Consider the following 18571-nt stretch of genomic DNA (forward strand, 5'->3'; position numbering starts at 1 on the left):
GTCTGTACAGTTCAGTAGAACTCATTATAAAACAGATTTAACCATGCACTTAACTAAACTTTATAGTCACAAGGCTTACTCAGCAAAGGTAGAAGAACAAAGTCACGAATAATATCTCAATGAAATGAATCAACCACAGAAAGGCTCTGTAACCTGTGGTATGTGGTGCACTTGCTTGCCTGTAGATTTCAGACTTTACAGGAATCTGCATGTCAGTCTCTTGTGGCTCAAATAAAAATTAAAACAGAGACAAAATGATTCAGGCTAAATCCTTGTGATGACAGACGAACATGCAGACACACTTCAGCGTTCAGACATTAAGAGGTAAATCAATAACTGATCAAACACACACACACACACATGACCAACCTTTATTCATACTAATCACTGTCACTGTCTTTGGACTGAGCATGTTCTAAAACATGATCACCTTTACCTGAAGGTGAGACGAAGTTTGTTACAGCTGTTTCATTTTTCATCCTTTTATTAATTTGTTTACTGTAGTTTATTATTGTTTGTTTGTGTTTCCTGTTCATCGATTAATAAAGGTTTATTCTATAAAGTGTTTTTTGTTTCCTGTTCCAGTCACACTGTTCCACGCTGAAGTTTCCCAGCTGATCATGAGTTCCTGAACACATCACCTTCAGTCCACTGAACGCATCACAGTGACAGGCCACGCCCCCTGACAGGAGGCTGAGCCTGATGTGTGACACAGCTGGCGTCATATTGCACCACCAATCAGCTCACTCGGCTGAAGAGTCCACAGACAGCTGAGGGTTATTGATAAGGCATCCAATCTGACAGGAAGTCCTGATCAGATAATCAATCAGTCCTTCACCGCCACTTCCTGTTCTTTAAGAGTCTTTCTTCAAAACAAAAGCACGAAGAAAATAAAGCAACAGAGTTCAAAATGTGCTTCAGTCTGTCCAAATCAGGCTGATCAATAATCATCAACAATCATCAATAACTGATCAATTAACCCATAACAGATCAACCAATAACTGATCACTCATGGCTGATCTATAAACCAATAACTCATCAATCATCAATAGAGGTTTTTTTTGTAGAATTAGTGATGTCAGCCGATTCATTCCAAACACCTCACATGTCTTTCGAACAGCTGATCAATAATCAATCAATCAGCTTTTTCATTGGTCAGCACCCCTCTGATCAGCAGGTTTCTGTCTCGCTAACCTGATCCCGCCCTCTCAGGTAAACAGTCAGCTAATCGACCATCTGTATCAATTAAATAGAGATAATCACAACCAAGCTGATCACTGATCAATCAGCTGATCACTGATCAGGGACCTGATTGGACAGACTGAGGTGTGACGTTGTGATTATGTTATCAGGACAGGCTCTGTGTTGCTCGGCAGTCTGATCCTGGACTCTGTGAGGGGGAGCAGTCTGTCTGTGGGGGGGCCACCTCAGAAAGCCCCGTCTCCTCTGTTGGGAGCCCCGCCTCCTCTGCAGGGGGCCGTCTGATTGGAGGATTTAGTTCTCCTGTTGCTGAGGTTTTAATTTCTACTGAATCCTTGCTTGTTTCTCCTCTTGATGCTCCTTCTCCTTCCACTGAAGCAGCTCCTGATTCTGCTCCTCCCTCTAATGCTCCTCCTCTAATGCTCCTGCCCCTGATACTTCGCCTCCCTCTGATTCTCCTGCCCCTGATGCTTCTCCTCCTTCAGATGCTCCTGCTCCTCTTGCTCCTCCCATCCAGAACTCAGCCACACTGAGCTCTGCTCCTGCTGGCTCCTCACTCCTGGGGCTCCTCCTCAGCTGAGGGGGGGGGTTTTGAGCGGAGGAGGTCAGAGCTTCAGTGATGAGGGCGGCAGTCTGAGCGACCCAGTTTAGCTCTGACCTCACCTCTCCCACGCTTCCTGCAGCAGGAGGGGAGGAGGAGGGCTGGGCATCAGTCTGAGGCCCAGGGGTGGTGCTGGCTCCAGGCTGGGGGATGTTCCCGGGCCCTGGTCCTGGTCCTGGTCCTGGTCCTGGTCCTGGTCCCGGTCCTGGTCCTGGTCCAGCAGCAGTGTGGTTGTTGTTGAGGTTGTCCTGTAGGGCTGTCTGATTGGCCTGACCCGCTTGCTGGTTCTGAAGCAACATCTCCTGGATCCTGATCTGCTGCAGGATTGCAGGGAGCTCGTAGTGATGGAAGAAGTAGATCATGGAGTGCTGAGGAGAAGAAGAAGGAGGTGTAGGAGGGGGATGAAACAACAAAAAGGGAGGAGGAGGAACAAAAAGTAAAGAACCAAGAAGAAGTTGTCAGTGACATGATAAAGTCTGATTTATTATTATTATGACCATCATCTCCATCATAAGCGCTTTAATTTGAATGGCAGGTGATGATATGAGGATGGTACCTGGATGAAGAGCCAGGAAGTGACGAGTGCCAGGCTGCTGTACTGCCCATTAAAGCGGTAGTGATAGGCGTAGAAGGCAAAGTGATAAAGGTAGAAGAACCTGCAGGGCAAAAACATCTTTTAAAGAACTGCACAAATACCACGGTGTGTTTTTTATAAAACCAGATAATACAATATCTGCTTTTCCAGTTTCCATTAAAGGTTAATAATTAAGGCTCAGTCAAGTATTATGTATTGTTTTTCCTGCTGTGCTGGGATTGGTGAAAACCCAGCAGGGGTACTGGCCCCCTGCTGTTCATGTGACTCACCTCAGCCAGTGGCGTTTGCTGGTGTTGGTGTGGGCAGCAGATGGCGTTCATACTGATCGGCCAAACCAGACGATGAGGATGATATAGAACGCTGTCGTCGTATCGTTGAAAAACTCTGACATGATGCCTCCATGCCTGACAACAGGGAAGTGACATCACAGCTCAGCTCTCAGTTTACTTTTTTTTTTTTAAGTTATATTTTTGGGCTTCGTGCCTTTATGATAGGACAGCTGAAGAGAGACAGGAAATGTGGGGAGCAGAGAGTGGGAAGACATGCAGGACATGGCCACGGCTGAGAGTCGAACCGGCGGCGAGGACTATAGCCTTGTATGTGGGGTGCTTAGACCACTAGGCCACACCGCCCCTCTCAGTTTAGCCCTATCAAAACTCCCACAATCAGCTGTCTCAAAATCACCTGAAAGTGTTTCAGGGTTGAATTTAATCCTATTAATTTAGAAGGATTATATTTAACTGAGGAGGACGAGGCGTGTGTTTGTGTGTGGTTTGTTCGCAACAGGAACATATTGAACCAGATTTTAAAGAACAGGTGTTTGAGGCAGGTGTTCTACTCTCATGTAAAAGAAGTTCTTTGGATCTAATGTTTGTCTTTCTCTTCTGACTGTCTGTTCATCAGCATCTATATGCCCCTGTTAATTCAGAGACAGTTCTCTAATCCAGATTAGCCAGTATTAACCCCAAAATCTGGATTCAAAGAAAATCCTATACCGTCTACACCAGAACCAGTTTAATGGAAGTGGACTCACCAACAAGAGCAAGGATGACTGTGAGCAGAGGGGCTGCTGGGAAGGCGATGGTCATGTTCATCTCCAACATCTGTAGAAGATCCACTGAGAGGGACAGATCAATAAAAAAATTAATAAATTATCAACATCTGAATGTCACCCGATCATGTCAATGAAAGATAATTCTGAAGTGTGAGATAACAGTCTTTTTTTACACCCTGCTGGTGCACTCAGCCCCTGATCAATACTAATCAATTACAGATCAAACCTGATTGATAAAAAATCAATACATAACCATTAACGAACCAACACCTGATCAATGAAACATCAATGCCTGATCAACACCTAATCACTAACAGATTGATCGCTGATCAGCAACACTTCAATCCCGGATCAATCCCTGATCGGTAGCTGATCAGTCCTGTGTTTCAGTGTCACAGGTGTAGAGACGGACTCTGCTGGGTTTTTATTGAACCAAAGTCAGGGGAGTCATTAACAAAGTTCTGACATAAAAACTGGACCAGATCTCTAAGACATGGACCAGACCACACATCACATCTGCATCATCGTAAACAGGGTTGGACTAAGATTGACTGGATGGTTCTGGTCTGGTCTGGTCTTGTTTTGGTCTGGAACAGTCTGGTCATGGTTGACTGTTTTTGGTTTGGTTTCGTTAAAACTGGTTTGGTTAGGTTTTTAAATTAGGGTCTGGGTGGGTGGATCTATTTTTGGTCTGGTCTGGATGGGTCTGGTCTGGTCTGGTTTTAAACTGACCAATGAAGACAAAGATCTGGTGGTGCGAGTATCTGAGCAGCATGGACACGGACAGAGTCTGAAAAACATGGAGCAGAAACATGATTGATTGATTGATTGATTGATTGATTGATTTATTGATTGATTGACTGATTGATTGATTGATTAATGCCTGAACTTATGTGTATTCTAGATGTCCTCCTCAGATCTGATCTCATTTTTGTCACTTACAAAGATAACCATGATGACGAAGGCTGCCAGGTACGATGTTCTAGCCATCCACATGCTGACGAAGCGGTAATGTTCTCCAGAAACAACGTTCCTCAGGAACCCTGCATGGCACCACAGAAACATCATCAACCACTTACAGGTAAACACATCCCTAACTAACAGTGAGTGTACACTGGAGGGATCAGTGTCTCTACAGGTTTATTACATGTGAGGTAACCAAACAGTAGGACATCCGCAGTGCCCCAACCCTTGACAGTTTTCAAAAAGCAGTCAATACGCACCTTCCCCTCAAGGCCTTTCCCCATCAGCTAGTGTTGTCCCCACCAACCCCCCAGACCCCCTACCTGACCCTGTGAAGCGACCATGGGTTTCTTGAAAGGCGCTATATAAATCCCAATTATTGTTATTATTATTTAAGATCAGGATGCGGGGGGGTGTAAAAGAAGAGGTAGCTCCGTTTTGGCAGGGGGGCTAACAGAGGAGGTGGCTCTGTATTAGCGGGAGGGGCTAAAAGAAGATGTGGCTCTCTTTTGGGGGTAGGGGCCAAAGGGGAGGCCCTGTTTTGGGGGGAGTGGCTTAGCAGTTGGCAGTACCTTTGTTCTCCTCGTTCTCGGCGAGTGCCTTCACACTTGACATCAGGATGTCATCATAGCCCAGAAACTCATCCAACAGGAAGCGACTGAAACCGTCACCAAAACACTCGTCCTTCATCGGGTCTGAATCGGACACAAACAAACAAACACACAGACAGACAGACACATACAAACACAAGAAAAACAAACAAACCCACACTTTACAGTTTAGTAACTTTGGTTTAAACAAGTTGAAGGCAGACAGCCAAGATGCAGAGAGATGTAATCCAAAGGTGTCACTAAAATATATGTCACAAACACGTATGTCTCACCCAGCGTGACGACCATGACGGGGATGTGAGTCTCTGTCGTGTGCTCTGAGAGAGACGCAGGAAGCCATACTCCAGAGAATACTCCACCTGTACTCCTCCTGAGGCCACACTGGGAGACAGACAGGTGAGAATACAAACAGACCGGTGAGTATAGAGACAGACAGGTGGGAATACAGTCGGACGGGGTGAGTATAGAGACAGAAGATGAGAATATAGTCTGACGGGTGAGTATAGAGACACAAGATGAGAATATAGTCTGACGGGTGAGTATAGAGACAGAAGGTGAGAATATCTGAGACAGACAGTGAAGTTTGCAGAGACAGACAAGTAACAGCTTTTGAGTCACAACTTGAACATAGTTGCCTATTATCACTACGGCTCAATGTTAAAGTGTCCTCATATTGATGGGTAACTCAGAGATCCTCCACAAGCTCTTCGTCGTTGCCTGGATTGCAGGACAGGATCCCAAAAATAAAAAGGGCCTGTGTTGTTTAACAATTCAGCATCCTAACAGCAACTGAAGTTGTTGCCTTGTCCACACTGGGGTAGCACTATCAACGTGTTGCTTAGCACGTAGCATGGACCTGTCAGGGCAGGGATGCAAGTGGATAGCTGTCAATCATTTAGTGTCTAGCTGCACTCTAGCACAGACATGGTTGCTGCTTAAACAGAGAAAACACTCATATTTTCACCCAGAGTAGGATGAGGATTTTTGTTTCTTTAACTTGGGATCCATCTGTCTTATCTTTAATGCAAGTGTGGTCGCACTAGAAGAAGAGCGATTTGGAATGGCATTTCGAGACAATGCATTACACGCTTCACGCTACACTAGAAAGTGTGCGTTGAAGGTCCAGTTAACAGCACAGCAGTCAGTTTTCACCAGCTTTACACCAAGGATGTAACAATAGCATCTTATCACTTCAGGCATACTGTGGCTTAAAACAGAAAGTCTGTGAAAGGAAGAACTCTTGACGAGTGCCAAAGTTCCCACTACAGAAATACATTTATTTTCCCCTTTCCAAATCAGAGAGCTGTCCTCAGTAGGTCTGTATCTGGTTAACTTCTGTTGTTGTTTATATTAAATAATGAGGCATACGCATAATGAACAGGACACCACGCAATTTGAAAGCACTCAGTTCTACAACTGGCAGTGAAGGAAAACTAAATGGTCTAAATCAATAACTGAGTGCAATTTAGTTTTTTTTCACGTTGACAGCAACGTAATTCCAACAAATAAAGAATTTAAAGACCAATTACTGATTTCTACCCTCCAAGGACTATAACAGGATCAATAAAGATGTTCTGATGCCTGTCTGTCCATCATCAGCTCAATTTCTCTGAAGAGTAAAGCACTACACCACTTTAACAGATGATCAAGGACAGTCTGCCTCACACTCTGCTGACACCTGCTGGTGTGAGGGAGAACTGCAACACATTCATCAAGATATAAAAAGGTCATTTCCAAAGTTAATTACTAAACTGGTTAAAGAACAGGACAGTAAAACAAACAACGCAGTAGGAATTACTGTCCAGGTGGAGGAGGATGACACAAAGCAGAGGGAGGACCCGGAGGTGTAAGGTCGGAAGAGAGGCAGTATGAGGAAAGAAGAGGTAATGAAAGGAGGAAGAGTAGGAGGAGGAGAGGGAAAAGCAAGGGAAGAAGAGAGGGAAAAGGAGATGGAGGAGAAGAAGGAGGAGGGTTTACCTGCTCTGGTCATCATCTCCAGCTCAGACACTGAGTCCCTCAGTGGCTGCATACCTTTAGTGGTCGGCTGAAGGAGACGTCCTGGCTGTCATTGACTCCTCCCCCCGCTCCTCCTCCTGCGCCTCCTCCTGCGCCTCCTCCAATCAGAGATGGCTTTAGACGAGGCTCGATGTCTAGCTCGAACTACAGCAGGAACACACACAGAGCAGAGGGAGATATCAGAGACCTGGTGATCAATCAGCATTACCTGTCCACACCTGTAGTGACACCCTCCCACCAGTAGTGACACCTGATGCCTTTGCCTGTTTACCTGTACGGAGCTGTTGTCAAACATCTCCAGGGTCATCTCCTCCTCGTCCTCCTCTTCTTCCTGCAGTGCAGCCAGGCTGAGCCCTGCCAAACCTCCTCCTCCCCCCTCCTCGGTCTCCAGCTCCTCCTGCAGTCCGGAGGAGTCGTAGTACTGCAGGAAGACAGACGCCCGGCTGGAGTTCCTCTGGATCTCCACACGTAGGATGCCATCACGTGGCCAGCGCTCCCTTACCGCCTCCAGACAGTTGATGGGCGAGCGAGAGAAGGCGATGTGGATATAGGCGAGGATGAAGAGGACGAAGAGCGCCTGAAGATAACAAATCAACATAATCACATAGAAGGTCAAGGGTACTAAATACAGCTCTGTCTCCAAATACCATCATCAGTAACATATGATGAAGATGAAGATGATGGAGATAATAATGACGATGATGATGACACAGCATTTTAAGCTTCTATGATAACTCAGCAGTTATTGTCATTAAAGGTTCATTTAATAACTGTGTTATCTGTTGTAATGCTCTCTCTCAGCAGATATCTGTCCTCAGGTGAGTCTGGTTCTAGTTTACAGTGGGTCAGGTTCTCGTCTGCAGGTGTTTCTGTCTGATGCTGGATTAAAGTTGGGTTTCTGTTAATAATGTATTAGGGAGTAGGCTATCCACCTGCTCTGTATGGAAAGGGTACGAAGATAACATTGCTATGACTGAGAGATTTATGAATAACAATGAACTGATGATGAAAATGTTCTCTTAGTCAGTGCGAATGAGGGCATACCCTCAGTGCCTCCCCTCATTTTAAAGAGGGTTGGCTGATTAGTGACTTGTTAGCCCGAGTTCAGACTTGTCAGCCCGATTTAAGACTGGTCGGTCTGCGTTGCGTCAGGGGGAAAAGCTGCAAGGTGTGACTGCTGTTAATCTGATGGGAAAACACACACTGTTGGTTTTTCTGTCAGTTTAATACTTATTCCTACAGATTACACACACTCTCTGAACTTACAGGAACACTGTGTGGTTGTTTTTCACACTGACCGTTAATGCTGAGCCGACCAGATCCACATCAGGGTCACGCTCTGTGTTTTCAAATCAGTTTAAGATGTTTACCTGAACAGACCTCCCACTCTGACCCCTTTTTTCCCCACATACATTAAATATTGTACATACATCTGTTAAAGTGATCTTATTGACTTCAATATAAAAGATGCTCATGAATCTGCTCAGACAAACACAGAAGAGAGTTTGTCCTGTAAATGTATAACTACGATCGTTTGATTGATTGATTGATTTATTGATTGAAACAGCACGTTAAAAGACAGATGTAAACTTGAGTTAAAACCATAGACTGTATAAAACATGGACGTAGGATCCGTGACGTCACCAATCTGTTTCTAAAGCGCTGTTTTGAGGCCAATCGTCGACAGCAGCAGCGATTGTGATGTAAAGAGGCGGGCTTTGAGCCTCCTGGCCAACAGCTACAGCGTTCCCGCCTGTCAATCAAGTCAGCTGTGCCTCTCATTGGAAGACTCATGAATCTCAATATCTTTGAAATTAGCAGAGACATTAGAAAAAAATTCACCCCCCCACCTTCAGTGTGTGCCGATCGAGAAATGAGCTATCCAGACTACACTCGTCTTTTGTACCAGACTGTAAACATGTTTATTTCTGCTGTAAAGATCTGCCTTTTCCCATTCATGTGTATGTGACTTCCGGTACTTCCGTAGCCAGTCTCAAGCTGATCCTCGATGAACTGCAGTTTTTAGTACTTCCGCATTGGACTCATATTTTTAGACCGGAGGTTGCCGCTTGGTTAAAACCTGTCCTAAATATGAGTCCAAAGATAAACTGAGTGTGAAGACAACTTGCTCCTTTAATGTTTAAGGACTTCTTTTACCAAACTGGTCCTGTTAATAATTTATTCTGTATGTAAATGTATTTATGAGTCTGTCTGATATCAGTTTTTACACTTTACTGCGTATAAGTTCTTATGTATAATTTAATGTTGTCTGTATGTCACCATGTTTTATTTTTGTTGTTCCATACAAATTGGTCCCAGAAGGATCCACAAAGTGGTCTACAGACAGACTCGGTGTGGGCTGAAGGCTTAAGGGTCAGAGGCGTTCTCACCTTGAGCAGGACGAAGAACTCAAACACTCTCCTGAAGGAGGGGGGGAACAGGCGTGCGTAGGTGACAGCCATCTTGAAAAGAGGGCATGGAAGAGGCGGGTCCCGGACGTTGATGAGCGGGTTCTGGTTCATGTTGGGGTTCCTGATTCGGTTTGGCCCCATGTTGTTGTTGTTGTTGTTGTTCAGAGGGACATTGTTGTTGTTATTTGGCGCGTTGTCAGACATGATCTATGTCTCTGATGCTCACAACAAACAAACAAATAAACAAACAGACACCAGTCCTATGTCTGCTGATCCTACGTCAGCATGTCTGCAGGACGCCACGGAGAAGCTGACCTCTGACCTCTGATCAGAGTGATGTCAGTGTGAACCTGCAGGTGAACTGATAAAGTCCCACACGCAGCTCACTCTGAGGGAGGAAAAACAAACATCAGAACTTTGATTATTGATCAGTTTACATCATCATGGAGTTACAGTGGAGGAGAAACTGTGGGGTAAAGGTGTGAAGGGATTTGACTGGTCTAAGGCATCTGTTGTAAAGGGCTGTGCCATATCATACTGTCAATAATAGTACCAGAATACATTTTGAAGTGATAAGTGTGACATTGTGTTATCAGCGATACAGAGACTAGAAGAAGTATCAGGCTCCAGAGCAGAGACATGCAGACATACACGCTCGCTGACCAAAGAGCAATGCCTCCTCCTTCTGTCAAGGCTGATGTTAATGTTTACAGTGAAAGTGCACAGTGGCTCAGTCATTGGCTAAACTTGCCTTCTCTTGCCTTGTCAGCTGATAATAGCAACATTAAGTGGTTGTGCTTGCTAACACGGAGCTTTAACATTGGCCATGTGCTGGAATGGCTCAACTCAGCCATTGACGGTTACAAGAAGCAGAAGCAGGCTGTGGATGTGACTCATAGTGAAAGCAGCGACCGTAAACTCTTCACTGAGTTATTGAAAACAGCTGAATGTAGCTGAGGGATGATGAAAACATTGTTTCCGGCAAGTCTTCACAATTAAAGTCCTCGCTTGTTAAGTTGTTGGAGTGCCGTAATTTTGAAACAGCCACATGAAGAAATAGGACGTCTTCAGCAGGAAATACTTAACAATACTTAATCCTGTTCTCCTACAGCCTTGGAGAACATGGTTGCAAAGAGGGCACTAACAAGCCTCAGACTAATAAACTGAAATAAATAAAATATAGGTGTTTTCTTTTTGAGAGCAGAGCAGAGCATTGGGGATGGGCAATGATTTCAGAGTATTTGAATATTTGTAACTTTGTACAAATCGAAGTGCTAATGCAAAGATTTTCTCATTATAAAAGTACAATTTTTCATCCTACCGGTGCCTGGTTGTAATACGGCATACAGTGGCTATAGAGCATCTTAAAGCTGTTTGCCAGAGGCCTAGCATGGCTGTAAAATGTAAACATACATGCCACGTCACAGAAACACAGACGTAAAGATTGAGAGTGACGCTGTCAGTGCCCACTGCTAGCAGCACCCCAACCTGCTGCTGGTTAACGAGACTGCCAAACAAACTGGCTTTTAATGGGACAGGTCTCTGTGTGTGTGTGTGTGTGTGTGTGTGTGTGTGTGTGTGTGTGTGTGTGTGTGTGTGTGTGTGTGTGTGTGTGTGTGTGTGTGTGTGTGTGTGTGTGTGTGTGTGTGTGTGTGATTGCCGAATAGAAGCCAATGATTAACAAATGACTGAAATGCCCATCCCTACAGAGCATATCAATAGTGTACCGATAAGCTGGCATATTTTTCTTTAAGATTCAACTTTTTACTTAAAAACTTGGAAGCCATACTTATAACCACACACACCATGACACAAAGCTTTGGTTAAAAAATAAATAAATAAATGTAATCAACACATAACAGTGGCAGAGAAAAAATAAGTTAATATTCTCTGATGGAAAATATTGTATTGTCATATACATTGTTATTGTGATATTTATTTTATATTGTGATATAATTTTGAGGCCATATCGCCCACCTCTATTGCTGTAGCACTCTGGACTGTTGAATGGACATCCAGAGCTCCCGATGTGTGTTCTGGTTGATTCTGTGAGCTTAATAAACCAAAGCTGTCTCTGCATTATTCCATTTCTGTTCTAGTTTATTTTCATAATTTCATTTTTTTTTATGTTTAATTCAAAATATTTTAAACAGGAATCTAAGCCTAAGAGCCTGAGTGGTCCACGCTGCTCTGGCGCTGTGTTAAAGTCTTCAAACTTCAAATCCGTGATACACACGCAACCGTGATTCTAGTGTACATGTACACCCCTACTCTGGAGACTACAGCTGTGTCTACGATAAGAACCCTCAATGAACACACACACATGCACAAAGCAGAAATCAGGTTGAACTACATTCAATGTGACATTCAGGGGATTTGGGAATTCTCAGTGTGCAGATGTAGGTTAACTGCTGTGTTATCAGAAAAGGAGCAGCTGATACTGAGCACAGGTCACACACACACACACACACACACACACACACACACACACACACACACACACATACACACACACACACACACACACACAGTTTAAAACACATACACATACATTGTCAAGGATGATTCATACTTCTGCATTGACCCTATGCAGCAGTGGCCGACGCGGACATGAGCACTAAATACTTGTGCGTTGATGTGTCCGTGACGCGCAGCAATACTCCGCCGAAACATTAGAGGGCGGTGTGGCCTCTCTGAAAGTCTGGTTAACTGCTTCCAGATGCACTACATTTTCTGCTTTTTCACAGCGATTCTGAAGTTATTACCAAACGGCAACCTCCAGTCTCAAACTATGAAGCCCATGCGGAAGTGTTATAAACTGCAATACATCAAAAATCCGCTTGAGGCTGGCTGCAGAAACACCGGAAACCACATAGACCTGAATGGGAAAAAGACGATCTTTGCAGCATTAATAAACATGTTTACAGCCTGGTTCAAAAATCGGCTTGGTCCTATGAAGCTAATTTCTCTATCGGCACACACTGTAGGGGGGCGATTTTTTTTCTAACGTGACGGTTCAGAAGATATTAAGATTCCGAGTTTTTGCCCAAATAAGGACATGACTGACATGACTCCCGGTCAGGAACACATAGCTGTTGGCTAGGAGGCTCTAACTATGTCACACTCTGCCTGGTTGAGTTCCGCATTTCCAATATGGCTACCGCCATTGATTGGCTTCAAAACAGCTCTCAGGAACAGATGGTTGACGTCCCGGATACTACGTCCATATTTTATACAGTCTATGGGTATTACGTTTACTTAGAGCTGATACATGTTGCTATTTATTATACATCCATGAATACATGGTAGAATAGAGAGGAGCTGCAGAGCAGATGAAATGGACAGCCGATGTGCGGAGATTCTGGAAGTGCTGTAAATGCAGAGCCGTCCAGCTGACTAATAAAAGGGCTTGCAGTCTGCATTGTATCAACGGGTGATTACATTTTAGAGGACATGCACGTCAGGCTATGTTACTAGGTTTCTGCATACACACACAGCTAGATAAACTCACACATTTTTTCCTCCAGCTGGATCCACCAGTCAGCGGGTAGATTTTGAAGAAAAAGTAAGTGGATGTGAAGGTGAAGCGGGTGGAGGTGAAGACGATGAAGGTGGAGCAGGTTTAAAGTAATGTTGTAAGAGGTGGAGGTGAAGTGGGTGATAGTGAAAAAGGTTTAAAGTAATGTAGGTGGAGGTGAAGCAGGTTTAAAGTAATGTAGGTAGAAGTAAAGGTGAAGTATGTGGAGCTGAAGCAAGTTTGAAGTAATGTTGTCAGAGATGGAGTTTAAGCAGGTTTCAAGTAATGTAGGTGGAGATTAAAGTGAAGTATTTGGAGGTGAAGCAGGACTAAATTGATGTAGGTAGACAGGAAGGTGAAGCAGGTTTAAAGTAGGTGGAGGAGCAGTTGAAGCAGGCGTAGGTGAAGCAGGTTTATAGCAATTAAGGAGGAAGTGAAGAGGTTTTACAGTAATTTAGAAAAGGATGAGAAGGAGGTGAAAAAGGTGGAGGTGAAGCAGGTGTCAAGTGTGTAGCTGGGTGAAGCAGGTGGAGGTGGGGCAGGTAGAGGTGGAGCAGGTGAGGGGTAGACTTGTTGATATCAGGCTGCCTCATCAGTGTGGCTGAAAGCTGCTTGAGGAGTTTGAGTCTCTGATGATCCTGATCAGCTGATCGTAACGCCATCGTTGTTTATGTGCTTACACAATCATGTGTTGTTTACAGTCTGACACACTGATCAGAATCAGCTTTCCTCTGCATCAAGCTTCTGCACTGTGATTCAAAACAAACTTCTCACACCAACGTCATCAGCCTCTGCTTCTAGACAACAATCTATTAAATAGTTAATCGTCAAATAATCGATTAATCGTGCAGGACCCTTTACAGCACATGGTGTCATGAACGGTGTTATCCGGTAATCGATACATGTTCGGTAATCCATGTGGGTTCGGGTAATCAATAAGTGTTGGGTAATCCATGTGTGTCCGTTATTCGATTTGTGTGTCAGTTATTCGATGTGTTCATTATTCGATGTGTGTTCGTTATTCAATGTGTGTCAGTTATTCGATGTGTTCGTTATTCGATGTGTGTTTGTTATTCGATATGTGTGTCCGTTATTCGATGTGTTCGTTATTCGATGTGTGTTTGTTTTTCAATGTGTGTTTGTTATTCGATGTGTTCGTTATTCGATGTGTGTCCGTTATTCGATATGTGTGTTCGATATTCGATGTGTGTTTGTTTTTCAATGTGTGTTTGTTATTCGATGTGTTCGTTATTCGATGTGTGTTTGTTTTTCAATGTGTGTTTGTTATTCGATGTGTTCGTTATTCGATGTGTGTCCGTTATTCGATATGTGTGTCCGTTATTCGATGTGTTCGTTATTCGATGTGTGTTTGTTTTTCTATGTGTTCATAATTCGATGTGTTCATAATTCGATGTGTGTCCGTTATTCGATGTGTGTTCGATATTCGATGTGTGTTTGTAATTCAATGTGTGTTCATAATTCGATGTGTTCATAATTCGATGTGTGTTCGTCATTCGATGTGTGTTCAATATTCGATGTGTTCGTTATTCGATGTGTGTTCAATATTCGATGTGTTCGCTATTCGATGTGTGTTCGTTATTCAATGTGTGTTCGTTATTCGATGTGTGTTCGTTATTCGATGTGTGTTCGATATTCGATGTGTGTTCGTTATTCAATGTGTGTTCGTTATTCAATGTGTGTTCATTATTCAATGTGTGTTCGATATTCGATGTGTGTTCGATATTCGATGTGTGTTCGTTATTCAATGTGTGTTCGTTATTCGATGTGTGTTCGATATTCGATGTGTGTTCGTTATTCAATGTGTGTTCAATATTCGATGTGTGTTCGTTATTCAATGTGTGTTCGTTATTCGATGTGTGTTCATAATTCGATGTGTTCAATATTCGATGTGTGTTCAATATTCGATGTGTTCGTTATTCAATGTGTGTTCGTTATTCGATGTGTGTTCGATATTCGATGTGTGTTCAATATTCGATGTGTGTTCGTTATTCGATGTGTTCGTTATTCGATGTGTGTTCATAATTCGATGTGTTCAATATTCGATGTGTGTTCGTTATTCAATGTGTGTTCATAATTCGATGTGTTCAATATTCGATGTGTGTTCGTTATTCGATGTGTGTTCGTTATTCAATGTGTGTTCGTTATTCGATGTGTGTTCATAATTCGATGTGTTCAATATTCGATGTGTGTTCGTTATTCGATGTGTGTTCAATATTCGATGTGTGTTCGTTATTCAATGTGTGTTCGATATTCGATGTGTGTTCGTTATTCGATGTGTGTTCGATATTCGATGTGTGTTCGTTATTCGATGTGTGTTCGATATTCAATGTGTGTTCGTTATTCAATGTGTGTTCAATATTCGATGTGTGTTCGTTATTCAATGTGTGTTCGTTATTCAATGTGTGTTCGTTATTCGATGTGTGTTCGATATTCAATGTGTGTTCAATATTCGATGTGTGTTCGTTATTCAATGTGTGTTCGTTATTCAATGTGTGTTCGTTATTCAATGTGTGTTCGTTATTCAATGTGTGTTCAATATTCGATGTGTGTTCGTTATTCAATGTGTGTTCGTTATTCAATGTGTGTTCGTTATTCAATGTGTGTTCGTTATTCAATGTGTGTTCGTTATTCAATGTGTGTTCAATATTCGATGTGTGTTCGATATTCAATGTGTGTTCGTTATTCAATGTGTGTTCAATATTCGATGTGTGTTCGTTATTCAATGTGTGTTCGTTATTCAATGTGTGTTCGTTATTCGATGTGTGTTCGTTATTCAATGTGTGTTCGTTATTCAATGTGTGTTCGTTATTCGATGTGTGTTCGTTATTCAATGTGTGTTAGATATTCGATGTGTGTTCGATATTCAATGTGTGTTCGTTATTCAATGTGTGTTCGTTATTCAATGTGTGTTCGTTATTCAATGTGTGTTCGTTATTCGATGTGTGTTCGATATTCGATGTGTGTTCGTAATTCGATGTGTGTTCGATATTCGATGTGTGTTCGTTATTCAATGTGTGTTCAATATTCGATGTGTTTTCGATAACCGTTAAGTGTTCAGTAATCGATGTGTGTTCAGAGAAATCGGCAAGTGTTTGGTAATCATTAAGTGTTGGGTAATCAATAAGTGTTTGTTAATCAATAAGTGTTTGTTAATCAATAAGTGTTTGTTAATCAATAAGTGTTTGGTAATCAATAAGTGTTTGGTAATCAATAAGTGCTCGGGTAATCGTAGTGCTGTTTATCAGCAGAGCAGATGTTATTGTTTGTTTGTTTGTTTGTTTGTTTGTTTCCGGGCCCGTCGCCTCATTCAGCCAATACTCATCTTTCTGTGTTAAGCTAGCTGTAGCTCTATGCTAATATAGGCAGGTTGCTGTCTTACCTGTTATTCTGTGTCCAGGTGTGTTTCCATGCTAATAACTCCTCATCGGTTCTTCGTCTGAACAGTCATTAAAACTAACAGCTAGCAGGTAAGAACTGTTAGCTGGCTCCGTTAGCGCGCTAGCCTTACATGGAAGAATAACGCAGAGGGAGCTAGCAGCTAACGCTAGTTAGCCTAAAAAGAGTGTGTTAGCTAGCAGCTAGCTCGGTCCGGAGCAGACAGAGAGGCTTACAGAGTCCGTTTGATTCTTCTGAAAGTTCAGGAATAACTCTGAGCTCCTCTTCCGTCGGCTCAGGCTCACACAGACTGACACAGGCTAACACAGGCTAACACAAGCTAACAGAGCCAACATCAGACTGACGGCTGCTGCTGAGAGACGAAACATCAGCAGGGCGGAAACACAGTCCGAGAGCAGAGAGTCACCTGAGCTCTGTCTGACAGGCTCTACACTGTTTTGCCGTATACAGGCTCAGGCACAGTGTTTCCCATTTCTCTGTTCAGTATGACCCCAACATGAAACCTATTTACATTATCCAGTGGTGGACAAAGTACACAGCTTCATTACTTCAGTCAAAGTACAGACACTCCTGCTCAAATATTACTCCAATACAAGTGAAAGTTGCTCTGTCAAATTATTACTTGAGTTAAAGTACTGAAGTACTTTTTTAAAGTGCTTCTAAAAATATCTAAAATGTTGTATTTTCACAAAGCATGATGGCAGTCAAGAATTAATAGGAATACATTCTGTTACATTATATTTATTCAGAAACCATTACTTGAAATCTCTAAAAACTATACCATGGAATAAAACAGCAACTAAGTTACTCCAAGCACAGACAACTTAGTTTGAAATGTTCATCTGGAATAAAACAAACGTTACGTAGCTCAACACACTTTCTCAGGTTGGACTGTGAATGTTTGTATGTTTGGGTAGAGTGGGAAACAGGGTGAACATTTCAAACGATACGTATCATTCTTCATTTCAAAAACCTCTAACACGGGCTGAAGATATGGCGATGGGTGCTCATGTGGAGAGTTATAGCCATCATGACCACCTCTAAATGAAATGCTCTGTGTTTACTCCACATTCAACTGTGGAGACGCACGATATACAGGTATGGCTAAACCACTGAGACAACAGAACTACACAAACACATTATAGATCAGATTTCAGTAAAGAGAAGGAAATTCATGAGCTGACTTCAAAGCAAAAGTAGTGAGTAACTAGAGCACTGATAGAAATGTAATGGAGTAAAAAGTACAACAATTGTCTTCTGAATGTAGTGGAGTAAAAGTAATATGTTTCCCCCAAAAATAATACTCAAATAAAGTACAGATAACCTGAGTGAACGTCCTGGACTCATTCCTTTAAAAATACTTCAGTATTTATACTACTTCAGACCTCTGAACATTGTGTTTTCAGGAGCACTCAAAACACATGGGTGTACTTTCTGCTCCTTTACTTCTATTTATGAAACATTATTCACATTTTAAACTCACGTGCTGCAGATTTACAGCTTATAGAAAACATAGAGTACAAATAAATAAATATTGATACTAATTAATAAATGTGAAATAAAAGCTCAAGTGTCACTTCTGATTCTTTTAGGGTAACTAATTCCAAAGTTTTGTACTGACAAATTCAGAGACATCATGATCACAGTGTCATTTTAACAGAAGTCATGGTGAAGAGGCTGTTTTAAGCTTTCCACTCAGATAATGTAAATAGAGGATGTTGATTATTTATTATTTATGTGTTTTTCTAAATTTATTTCATTGTTTAAAAAAGGCCAGCAAACGATTTGCACATTAATTTATTTAAATCAACAGTATTTGTCATGGGACTTGTCTTTCAAGGGTTACATTTTATTTAAAAAAATAAATCACTGGTATTGAATAAATTGCAAAAAAAGGAATCGGTATCGTATCGAATCATAAAAGTGTGGCTTTGCCCAGCACTAATGTTGGTAGCTAACCAAACTCATATTGATACACCTGGGAGACATAGCTCAGGGAGCAGTTCCACTTTGGTTCTGCAGATGAGGCTGACCTGTGGCGCCGAGTCAGAAATACACAAACTTTAAGAAATCAAGTTGTTTGAAAAATCTGATCAAACTGCCTAACAGGAAATACGAATATTAAACTACATATAAAACACGGAATTATACATCTACTCTATGATCGCTCGTTTAATAGCTTCCTG

The 18571-nt window shown here is 42.4% G+C and overlaps 1 protein-coding gene across 1 annotated transcript; it reads right to left on the reverse strand.

Annotated features, from left to right (window-relative positions):
• Positions 1 to 355: 355 nt before the first annotated feature.
• tmem259 (transmembrane protein 259) lies at positions 356 to 16812 on the reverse strand. The gene is given in 15 exon segments (XM_034677000.1): positions 356 to 2169; positions 2358 to 2457; positions 2666 to 2800; positions 3426 to 3513; positions 4183 to 4240; positions 4393 to 4493; positions 4986 to 5108; positions 5297 to 5323; positions 5326 to 5385; positions 5388 to 5405; positions 7002 to 7067; positions 7070 to 7184; positions 7312 to 7617; positions 9431 to 9839; positions 16369 to 16812. Coding segments are annotated over 14 exon segments (1989 nt in total). The 5' UTR covers positions 9656 to 9839; positions 16369 to 16812; the 3' UTR covers positions 356 to 1602.
• Between the last annotated feature and the right edge of the window lie 1759 nt (positions 16813 to 18571).

Source organism: Notolabrus celidotus, chromosome 2, assembly GCF_009762535.1.
Source record: "Notolabrus celidotus isolate fNotCel1 chromosome 2, fNotCel1.pri, whole genome shotgun sequence".
Classification (NCBI taxonomy): Eukaryota; Metazoa; Chordata; class Actinopteri; order Labriformes; family Labridae; genus Notolabrus; species Notolabrus celidotus.